The following is an 11,842-nucleotide window of genomic DNA, read 5'->3' on the forward strand; positions in this document are numbered from 1 at the left end:
AAGCCCAAGGGCTATGTGATGGCCGTATGACTCCTGATGATAGAAGCTCTTGTAGATGTGTCCGAACTTCATCATACATGGCTGGAGGGATACGCCTATGTCTCTGCTTGAAAGGAATGGGATTATCAAGGTCTATCCGATGACGAACTATATCAGAGTGTCCAAGATCTTCAGCGTGCTTAGAGAAAATGTCCTTAAACTTCATTATGACATCCAGTCCTGCCTGTAATTCATCTGATGTAAGTCCCTCTTTATCAATCTCCACTTGGTCGAGAAGTGTGGTAGAGTCTACTGGCAAACCAGGTGGTGGACCTTGAAGCGTGACTGGCTGTATCTCACAAAGTAGAGATCTGGGTGGTACTACAACTGTCCTGGTTGTAATATTGGAGACATGAACCTCTATTGTATCTGTTTGTAATCCATCATATGAAATTAGAGTAGGGGCTATGTCTACGTCATCTGGTAAATATGAGTGTAGAGTTGGCTGTAAAAGGGCACAAACGGTCGGTGACCTGATTCCTCTTGCAATGTATCCTCTAATGACGACATTACTGTTTGCGGGAATGACGACATTCCTTGCCTCTGCACTCTTAACTAGTCCCAGCTTGCCGCCATTACGTGAGAGATTCCTGTCATGCAAAACCATACTCCGATAGGCTAAATACCATGGGCTGTGTAAATCCGCTTTCTGTAAAAACCTTTGTCCGTGAGACTTCCTACAGTCATCAAGTAGATATCTCAAAATGTTTGTTCCAAGCAAAGCCGGTACACGAGCATTGTATCTTGTATCCGGTACAATCAGGAATAAGCAGTGTACTTCCTCCTTTGTGGCGACTCCTCTACCTTCAGCTGTAACACCAACTTCTATAAATCCTCTATACGGGAGAGATTCTCCTCCTGCACATTCGATATCTAAGACATCATCCAGTGGCTCTATGGGAATATGTTGCAAATGTTGAAGATAGAATGATTCTGAAAGTACTGATACTGTGGCTCCTGTGTCCAATAAAGCGCTAACTGGTACACTGTCAATCGCAATTTCCACTTCATTGGCTGTCCCCACCAATCTGCCGGGTATCTGCTTATCCTTAGGGCTCCCAAGTAAACCTATAGGTGGCCCTTCCCCATAGGCTTGGGAAAGTTTAAAGGGTGCCTAAGATGATCCAGTCTGACTCGACATCCCCGCGCAATATGGCCAAGATATCCACATCTGTAACATCTAGGTGGTCCATGTCTTTGTGGGTAACTGTTTGAAGATAGGCCGGATAACGACCCAGGTACGTCAGTGACATCTTGTCTCGGCTGTTGTTGATCCCCTGTAAATGATCTAGAAGATCCAAATGCAGATGGAGGGGTGAAGTATTTGTCCTTTGCTGACAGAGGGTGTCTGGGATAAGCATCTTCAACGTTAGACTTTGACGCATTTCCCAGGTATTTGTGGTATTTATTGGAAACTCTTTGGGCACTGGGTGGATTGTGTATTTGCTGTTGATTTACTTGTGCCTGAACCTGACTCTGTTCCTTCAATTCAGATACCTCCCTCCGGATCTCCTCCATCATGGCTTTAAGATCTGTAACTTCCTCCTTTGTTGCAGCAACACCAGATGGATTCAAGGTATTGACCATCTTAGCTGAGGCTGACTGCTTCTTCACAGGTACTACGGACTTGTCTCTCCTCAAGTCAAATTCTGTTTCCCTCAAACAAAGTCGTAGATCATCAAAGTTGGTGATGGCATCAAACTTGTGAGCAGCTACACTCTTCAGTCCTGGCTTGAGTCCATCCCACATGCGAGTCCTCAGCATCTCGTCCTGTTCATCCTCTGGGATAGACCGGTGCTCTGTTATCTGGTATAACATATTCTCAAGCCTACAACCCCACGCAGTGACGTCTTCATCATCCCTTTGAGAACAACTGTAGAACTCAGACAGAAGAGTAGCTCTCCTTCTTAAGGTCCCAAAGGCACTCTTCATCTTGGTTAACAGGGTTTCAACCGTAGCATTTCGTCCGAGTTTCATGGCTATGAGAGCAGCTTCTCCTTTCAAAGATTTCCTAATAGCCTGCAGAATGACATCATGTGGATAGGTCTTTGACTGGAGTAGGCAATCAACTTCAAAGCGCCATAAGTCATAGGGAGTGTCTTTACCTACTTCTCCACTGAAGAAGGGTATCTTCGGGAAATAGTGAAAAGAAGCAGTTGGAGTCTGTTCTGCCTTGGCCGATGCTGATGGAGGGGGTGGTTTGACATCCGGCCCCTGCAATGGACCTTCTTGTTTGGACATGTCACCGAGCCAAGTCTTGAAGTCTTCCGTACTATCAGTCTTTGGTGACATTCCCATCTTCTCAAATATGGTGAGCATATTCTTGAGTTCTTCTTGAGTGAACTCCATAGTTATGATAGGCAGAGTAGCGATATTATTGGTGAATAATGCCTTCAGAAAGAGGGAAAGAGGTAACTACCCAAAGTAACCCACAGTTACTAAACCAAAAGCCAAATGTTAATCCAAATGAGTGCCTTCAGAGAAATATAACATCCACAGAGTAGAATTGCCTGTGGTAATAATGTACTGGATGTAAGCAACGCACCAATGTTACTGATGGAATTCAATAACAACTACTACTGGTAACCAACTAACTAAACACTAACACTAAAGCGACACTAAAGCGAACACTAAAGCGTTCTAAAGAAGGGAGTCATGTGTAAACGCCCATCAGCAAGTCAAGAAGCTGAAAGAAAAAACAAGTTAGTAATGTTCTGCATCATGCCTGGAATGAAATAAGTTGTCTTCAAACATCAACTTGAGAACAGCAGACTGGAAGCGGCGATTTCCAAACCCAAAAGTTGACTCCTGCAAACTAAGTCACTACTGGACAAAATAACTATATGTGACTTCAATTAGAAACTAAGTTCGACTGACCTAAATATCACTGAATATACTGATCCGAGTACAAACCCAACATATCAACCACTAACACATACTGTCCAGTTAGATATGAGAGATATACGAAGACAGTAAGTATTAATGTGCAAAGGACAGGGCAAGTGCAGTGGTGCAGCAGTCAATTGGTCAACTATTGTTTTTGGCTATATGATTATATGAATGGTTTACCAGTTATGTACTATAACTTAACTTTAATACTGGTTGGCAATACAGTTGTATGTATGTAGATTATTTTATTTTAATATTTATTTAGGCAATTGTAACCAGTATAAAGAATACCTTTATGGTGCAAACAAGAGTCAAACTACATCACTTACCCACACACAACCACACCAAGAAATCAATGACTATGGTAGAGGCAAACAAGTATAAATGAAACACAAACACCGTATGGTGTCAAGTGAACAACTAAGAACAGAATTAATCACATCTTTATTGCTTGGCTTTGGTAGGATGCAAGAAATATACTATAAAGTATCTAATAACTATGTGTTGGTATCAACGGAAGTGTTACATGATGAGCCGGCAATGTGACTGTAAACAAAAAAACAAAACCAAAACAACCTAGCTGCAGCAATGGGGGACCAAGACAATGGTATACAACTGTACAATATGCAAGTATCGATGATATGAGCGTCTCTAGAAAGTCCACATAATTCAGGTGCACCACACAGTCCAGGTATGCTAAAACAGTCTTCACAACGATCTGTATAGAGCTATGATCACCTGGATCGGAATCTGCTGACTGGCTAACTCTGTTGACTGTCCTCTCTGGCTGTACTATCTCAAGGAATGATAGTCCTCACTGGGGGCTCCAATTTGTAACCGGGTTTGTGCGTGGATTATAATGACTCCAGGACACTGGTTACGGGTGTGAGAATATTTATTCCGTTCTAATAACGTCACCCCGGTGTATGGCACTAGGGTACACAGTGCAGCCCTGTCAAGCCGCAAAGTCAGTCAATCGCACGTATAATCTTTGGTGGTGTTCTAAGATGGTATTATCCAGCACGCTATAAATGTCTTGTCAGTGCAGGCAAAGAGAGTGGAGTGAACACTTGGGTTAGTGAAAGAGGACAAGAGTTTGAATGATCCAATCAGATTGGATCAATTAAGGGCACATAATAATGTAATGACCCTACCTAACCACCCTTAATGAAACTAGGATAGCACTGACCTCATGGCTATTAATAGATATGTTTCTGACTGACAATACTGAGTATAGTCTGTTTCAAAATGTTATACCTGTAATGCAAAGTGATTGTTATACAATTGTGAATAACTATACAAATGTGAAGTAATATCTCTGCAATTGCAATAAACTGTTAGTATACAAACATTCATAAAATTGCTAAATGAGTTAAAACTAATATGTACATAATTGTAAAAATACAATATCAAATATCGGCCACATTACTAAAGAAACATTTATTGTTAATCCAGAGACCATATAATTATATGGTCTCTGGTTAATTACATGTCTGAGTTCACTAAAGTTCTATTAATAAAATTTCGTAAAGGTCGTGCGAATGTCATCCGCCTAGTTTTCTAAACAGTGGATGGAAATCGTCTCCTCTTCGCGACTGAACGCATTTGCTGAACGCATAGTATAGTGCTAATATATAATGCTGTGATACAGTACTACATATGTGATATTATCTACTGCAAAATATTACTGTCCTAACAGTCAACCTTCCTGGGGGTGAGTGAATTGGGTTTTACGCCTCTTTGACCAATATTCTAACAACATAACAGCGAGAGACACTGGAAATGGGCTTCACACGTTGTACCCATGTGGTGATTCGACCCGTGTCTTCAGCATGACGAGCAAACGCTTTAACCACTGAGATACGTCGTCGCCACTCATGGTGGCCCATGTCATGTAGGTAGAATAACAAAGACACAAGTGTTGACGTAATGACCGAGGTCTGGTCTGAGGGTTATCAAGGGCTCCCCTAGTTTCAAAATGGATTGTTGCTATTAATAAGTTGTAGGTGGTATCACAAGGCCGGGTCTGTTTAAGTTGTACGGCAACTTGCGTCGTGAAGCTTAATTGTTATTGGCCAATGACGGACACGTCGCAGTAGGAACGTGTCTCAATGTGAGAGAACGCTGAGTAACATTTATAAGACCTGAAAAGTGAACGTTGTGCAAAAATTTCGTTCACGCGGCACTGGACACAGCAGAAATGTAGAGCATTAAATTCCCTACCCAATGGGAAAAATTCAAGTTCAAATACTTAGCCAGTTTGAGAAACGTTTATACAGTCAAAATATTATAAAGGGCTTGTCGTGAATGATATTCATTTTTCTCCTTGACGTCAAACGACGACAGAATGTTCATACACGCATAACTCAGACAGGCTAAGCAGCAGGTCGGTGCAGCTCAGGTCACGTGGTTCAGGACATACTGTTTCCGATATTGGTATGCTGCTCAATAATTTTCTGACCAATATTCCGTTCATATATAGATTGGCTGGATTGTTGTCTTATGCCGTTGTTAGCCATATGGCGCTGGTCTGTAAACAATCGAGTCCGGACCATAAAATCCAGTGATCAACAGCAAAAGCATCGATGTTGGGATGCGATGACATGTGTCAACCAAGTCAGCGTGTCACCTCTTTCGACAAGCATGGGTTGCTGAAGATCACTTTTCCTTCGCGGAATAAAACATCTTTGTACATACATACATACATACATACATACATACATACATACATACATACATACATACATACATACATACATACATACATACATACATACATACATACATCAATGAAGATACAATATTGAATCACGACAAGTTTGGTTTCAACGTCTCGGGAAATCTGCTGGATATTTATATGGATTCGCCAGTGATCTAAACTGACCCCGGTGTATGGTGTAAACCAAGAGTAGTGCATGTGACCAAAGTATCGTGACGGAAGAAATGTGTCTGTGTCATATAATATTTTATAAATGTGACCGAAGTACTTACGAAATACGTTGTATAGTTATACTAGTTATAAGAATAAATAAATTGATGAATTCCTGTGTTTGTTTCCTATGGGTCATTCCATTAGCATTACAGAGGTACTAGGTACCCTGATTCCCTGTTTTTTCTTGATAAATGAATCACAACACATGGTTATGAATTGTATGCACTAAAAAGGCAGTGGCGCTTGCACAGAGTGCACTGAAATTATATAAATATAAGCGATTGAGAGAGCTGTGTGATTTTAACAATAATAAGGCAATAACGCTTTTCGGTGGACACCAGAAATGGGCGTCACACACTGGGCCAATGGGGGAACTCGAACCCAGTCTTTCGCCTGCTGCCCACTGCTCCGATGCATTGTCTCAGATGGGGGTTAAAGTTAATAGTTAATTGGAGTTATAAAAATATGTAAACTGATGGAAAGGGGAAAGTAAACACTTTTAAATCATAATTGCAAAGAATGCATTATGTTTCCATCGATCTTTCTTTCCAATTAAACCATAGTTAGAACATGTTGCCGTCAGGTGAAGTTTTCGATGTGCAAATACTAGACTACAGTAGATCTACGATTTCCAAAACGTTTAATAGAGTATAAATGCAAACACGATTCATGGTTATTTCAAGCACGTTTCAGTAACCATAGGAATATTATAATTATATCGCTTTGGAGAGGATATGTGACCTGCTGACAAATTTAGCTCTCGGTTCAGCTGCAATGTCCCGCAGTCATTGATGTCAGTGTCCGGTCAGGCTACCTTGCGCCGGAAGTCAGTGAGTGTAATTTCAAAGCCGAGACAAGGTACATTTCTCTGTCTTTTCGGTGATTTCTATGATATTCCCTCGATAATTTTTCGTGTAATATAATAAAGAATCCGAACAGCTATCGATACAATCAGGGATAATCTACGTTAGAGTCTCCCAGATACAAGGACTGAACTACACACGAGCCGCTGTATCAAAGGGAGACAATCTATGATTACCCGCGACCATGACTCAACATGTTTTACTAGGTTGAATTTGTTTACTTAATTTACTGTTACCGAGACAACATTCATATTTAAGTCAGCTCGCTGGGAAGAGGAACGATATATACGCGTCTTGGTTATGTACGCTGCTTTCCGCAATCTTTCCAGAACCATGTCGAAGACTTCGGGACAAAAACTGAAAGTTGTGATCTTTCTCGGAACTTGCAGAGAGGGTCGAGTGGGCCTTCGAGTATCCCGTTTTATGAAAAATCAGTTGGAAAAAAGCAACCACGAAGTCACAGTATTCGGTAATATTTTCTTGTTACATATTATTGTATCATATGCACTACAAAAAACAAAACAAAAACAAAACCGAAAAACAACAACAAAAAACAACAACAACAACATTCTCACATGGTATACAGAGATGAACTTAAGTCATGATAAAAGCCCGGGTTAGAATATTGGCTTAGCATCAGTAACTCATTCTTTTCGTAAGAGGCTACTAACGTGATAGTGGGCAGGCTTGCTGACATGGTTGTCACATGTACTCGATTCCCATATTGCGCAGGTCGATGCTCATGTTGTTGATCACTGGATTGCCTGGTCCAGACTCGAGTACAGACTGTATTTACAGACCACCGTCATATGGCTTGAATATTGCTTAGTGCGGTGTAAAACTAAGCTCACTTTTTATGATATTTATGTACAAAACTGATGACAACTCTCTGAACAAACAACGTCATTGATACCCCCAATTCCCATCCCCATCCACAGTATAATAGTACTATAATTACAGTTCCCCAATATACAGTACTGTATGTGAATTATGAACAGTCCCTTATGATTACAGGTATAGAGAGAGTGAGGTAATCTATTAACTGAGGATTATCATATTTTGAGGTAACATCTTTGTATGGCCCTCCCACCCCACCACCCCAAAATAGTTTTAAATAATTAATTATTACTAATTTAAAAAAATAATAAATGCATACATGTTTCCATAACCCTCCTCAATGAAATGACCAGCCTCAAAGTATTTAAACCATTTGTGAGTAAAGAGATGTGATTTTTCAGTGGCTTGTTATTTATTTCTGACCACCTCTGTCTCTTATCCATTATGCATGGATTCGACTATGCATCATATTGCAGAACTAATAGCACAGTGAAACAGATTACCACATTCATTCTAAGTATTTTCACTTCTTCCCACTGCCAAGGAAACATTTGGTCAGATTGACTAACAATCATCTATTGGGCACAGTCAGAATGTGTTTCTACTCATGCTTCTTCAGAAGGTAAATACATGTACAAGGTATATTCCAGACAACAGTTATAATCAAAGTTAAGAAAGGTTGCTCTAATGGGACCAGAACTGGTATATCCTCAAATTAAACCTAAGACAGTGCAACTGGAATTTGGCTTCTGCAGCTAGGTTTTTGTCTTAGGTTGCACCTGGTGCAAGTAGGTTAACATGTGGTTTATTCTATTCAGGGCTGAGTCAAATATATTCCTGTGTCCCCCATATCTAAATTCATTTCTTGTGAAACAATATTTCATTTTGTCACTTGGCAAGCAAAGATAAATCACGCATAAATGGTAGCTGCTAACAGGTATGTTTATTGAAAAGCATGAGACTGCTTTGAGGTTCTAAAACATCCCTGAAATTAACTGAATGTGAAACTGAACACACTGTATTTGCACAAGACAGGGTACTGTCAGATCATTATTCTTCCCAGAGTTTCTTTTTTTCATTGACGGAGCCATTGGGGGTTCAGGGGGTTCAAACTTCAATAAACCTCCTACTTGCAAAATTCCTGGATCCGCCCATGAACTAGGTTGCTGTTTGTAATTGGTTGCACCAGTGCAAATTACAAAGCGATCAGTCAAGCCCTGTAAACTGATTTGGAATATTTGTCCACTGTATGTTCGACAGTAGGTATAACAGAATGCAAACCCTTCAGGGAATCAGTTTAATGTGAATTGTATGTAAGTACATGTCCTAAAAATTCTATAATGGAGTAGCTTAGTAGTTAAAGTGTTTGCTCATCACGCTGAAGAACCATGTTCGATTCCAACTGGTACAATGTATGAACACAATGTCTGGTGCCCCCACCATGATATTACTGGAATATTGCTTAAAAACAGAGTAAAGCTAAATTCAGCTACTCACTCACTCACAGATCCTTTGGAGATGAAGTTCCCTCTTTTGGAACGACCTGTGTTCCACTACAAGGACAGGACTGAGGCCCCCAAGTGGATGTGTGATGCAGAGGCAAAGGTGAAGGAGGCAGACGCCTACGTGGTCGTCTCAGCGGAGTACAACCACAGTATCCCCCCAGCTCTCAGCAATATGATGGACCACTTCGGAGGCAGCAGCTATGCCTACAAACCCAGTGGAATTGTGTGTTACTCTCCTGGTAAGTTGTAGGACGGAATGAGTTTTACCATATTTGCCATAAATGACTCCCAAGCTGATGAAAAACAAATGTGTGTATGATATCTACTCATAGTTACACATCTGTTAATCAATAAAACATCTGACACATACACAGAAAGTATGGACTGTCATTCACATTCTCAAGGTTTCTGAAAGTCACTGTTCAATTAATGATTACTCAACACCTGAAGAGGTGATTGGGTGTTTATTAAAATAGGGCACCTTTTGCAGTGAATATGGTATTACGATTTTACTTGGCCTTTACTCCATGGACTGCAAGACCAGTGTTATGGCAAGAGATGACTGTATATGGTATGTGATGTACCAGATATATGTAATATACCAGATGTCACAGAGATCTGGTTAAACCAGTTGTTGACTGCATGCAAAAGACCTGTGCTGTGGCAGTATTTTGAAATACTACCAGCCAGGTGACACATTGCAACCACCTCATTGGTCAGCTCTGTTGAGAAGTTGGCAGCCATGGTGATCATGTCTTTCTTGAGAGTCTCTAGACTACCAGAAAGTAGATAACAGTTTCCTAGAAAGACTACCAGTTTGAAATTCAATATAATGTTAGAGTGTAACTTTCAACAGTAATAGCACCACAACCAAATACAATGTTTTCCAGGAAATGTCTGTCATCTAATAGTTCTATGTTAACTTGTGATCTCACCAAAATACACTCCTTTTCCACAAAGGTTACTTATTGTCTTCAAGGACTGCCTCACGTGATGTCTTTTCAGGTATTTATGGTGGCATGAGGTCAGCCATGCAGCTCCGTGCATTTCTGGGTGAGCTTGGCTGTCTAAGTGTTTCCAATATATTTGGTATTCCTGAAGTGCACAAAGCTTTGGATGAAGACGGCAAACCTCTGAATGATCACATGGAGAGGGGAGCTAACCGACTGATTGCACAGCTGGACTGGAATGCTCATGCTATGAGAAACCATCGGGAAACGTTTGGTATTCCACAGTGATACCTGTGTTCAAAACAGAGCCGCCATGAACAATTTCATCTGAAAGTTACTGTTTTTTTCCACTGATATGATGAAATAGTACATATCATTTTGACACAAGAATCTCACAATTGTCATTCAGGAGATGGCTGTTTATCAAACAAATTACAAATACAAGTACTTTGAGTGCTTGGTCTTAAAAAGAATTATCTCACTAGTTTAAGATATTAAAAGAAATTTTAAAGTTTTAAACTTAGATTTGACTTGTTATGCATCATATATGCTTGAATCGATTGTTGTTTATTATTTGATACTGCATTTAATAATGTATTACTCTTAATTAGGGCAGCAACGATTTACCCAGACCTTGATTCCACTCAGTTTTTTATACTGGACCGTTGATTTGATCATTTTCAATGAAAAAACTTCAGACTTCATTTAACCCTCAAGACACGGCTTCTTTAGTGGGATAGCAGTTGTCAACTTGGTGATGTCTACTAACCATGCTAACAATTCTAATTGGATAATTAGCTTGACATCAACCAATCACGTTTAGCCTTATTTTTAGCCTCATTTAGTGCTTGTAAGTGCTCAAGTTGGAGACCTACTAAGGTTCTGGCTGTGTGGAAATAATTTAGATAGGTATTCAAATATTGAATCGAAGTTGTGATAATGGTTATCAAAAATTGAAACTAAGGTGTCAGATTAGATTTTCATTGAATTAAACTGAATCGTTGCAACCCTACCCATAACATGTGTCTTGTCACACAATACTCTAAACTGCATGTAACAGTACCTAAATAAGATATTATGTGTTGTTCCGTGATGTTTGATACTGTTTTAAGCAGTGCATCACTCATGAGATGTTACATCTTGTCCCTTAATGCTTGATGCTATTTCAATAAGTACCAAAGGTCATTTACTTGTCTCATAATGCTTTGTGCATAATATATCTCTGAGCATTTTTCATGGTTTTTAATCTAAGTATTGCCAATGAAACTTCAGGATCTTTGTTCATAGTTGTAGTCTTGTTCAGTAGGTTATATTTACTGAGAATACTGAAGCTAAATATAGTGTACAACCATGAAACACAACAGCTTTGCTGTTACTCCCAGGGAGATATTAGGAGACATGAGAGAGGCAGCAATTCTGTGAAACAAAGACAAACTCACCCCATGAAACTACAAATGTTAATGGTAGTTTCTTAAATGATGTGACTATAACATGTGATCAGTGAAGACTTTTATGTAATTTTTCTCAAATTCAGTGTGAAGGCAAATAATGTCTTTTTCAGCACTGAATGAAAATTGTTTGTTTGGTCCTGTGCCTCAATAGACATGTTTTGGATCTTGTTTATATGGAGTCTTATTTAGTTTTGTCATGCATGGAAAGTAATTTCTAATCAGGTTGGAATTATATTAACAGCTTTTAGGCAAGAAGTATACATCTTGTGTAGTATGAATGAATAGTATGTTGTTTATTGCAGTTAAACTTTGTTTGTGACTGGATCTGTGTTGCAGTTCATGATTCAACAACTGGTTTGATCGAAGCGGAGGAGAT

At 39.7% G+C, this 11,842-nt stretch overlaps 1 protein-coding gene across 2 annotated transcripts; it reads left to right on the top strand.

Annotated features, from left to right (window-relative positions):
• The first annotated feature begins 6,554 nt into the window (after nt 1-6,554).
• On the top strand, nt 6,555-11,788 carry LOC137278498 (FMN-dependent NADPH-azoreductase-like). 2 transcript variants are annotated; one of them, XM_067810856.1, is made up of 4 exons: nt 6,555-6,718; nt 7,053-7,192; nt 9,068-9,304; nt 10,071-11,788. In XM_067810856.1, the coding sequence occupies exons 2-4, from the start codon at nt 7,057-7,059 to the stop codon at nt 10,301-10,303; spliced, it is 606 nt and encodes a 201-aa protein (XP_067666957.1). In that variant the 5' UTR covers nt 6,555-6,718; nt 7,053-7,056; the 3' UTR covers nt 10,304-11,788. The 2 variants fall into 2 exon arrangements, with proteins under 2 accessions (XP_067666957.1, XP_067666956.1); XM_067810855.1 differs by lacking the exon at nt 6,555-6,718 and having other exon boundaries at nt 6,890-7,192.
• The last annotated feature ends 54 nt before the right edge of the window (nt 11,789-11,842 follow it).

Source organism: Haliotis asinina, chromosome 3, assembly GCF_037392515.1.
Source record: "Haliotis asinina isolate JCU_RB_2024 chromosome 3, JCU_Hal_asi_v2, whole genome shotgun sequence".
NCBI lineage: Eukaryota > Metazoa > Mollusca > Gastropoda > Lepetellida > Haliotidae > Haliotis > Haliotis asinina.

Coding starts and splice junctions, on each gene's coding strand:
- LOC137278498 (XM_067810855.1), top strand. CDS start 7,024: ATGTACGCTGCTTTCCGCAATCTTTCCAGAACCATGTCGAAGACTTCG. Junction 7,193..9,067: donor CCACGAAGTCACAGTATTCG/GTAATATTTTCT, acceptor ACTCACTCACAG/ATCCTTTGGAGATGAAGTTC. Junction 9,305..10,070: donor AATTGTGTGTTACTCTCCTG/GTAAGTTGTAGG, acceptor ATGTCTTTTCAG/GTATTTATGGTGGCATGAGG.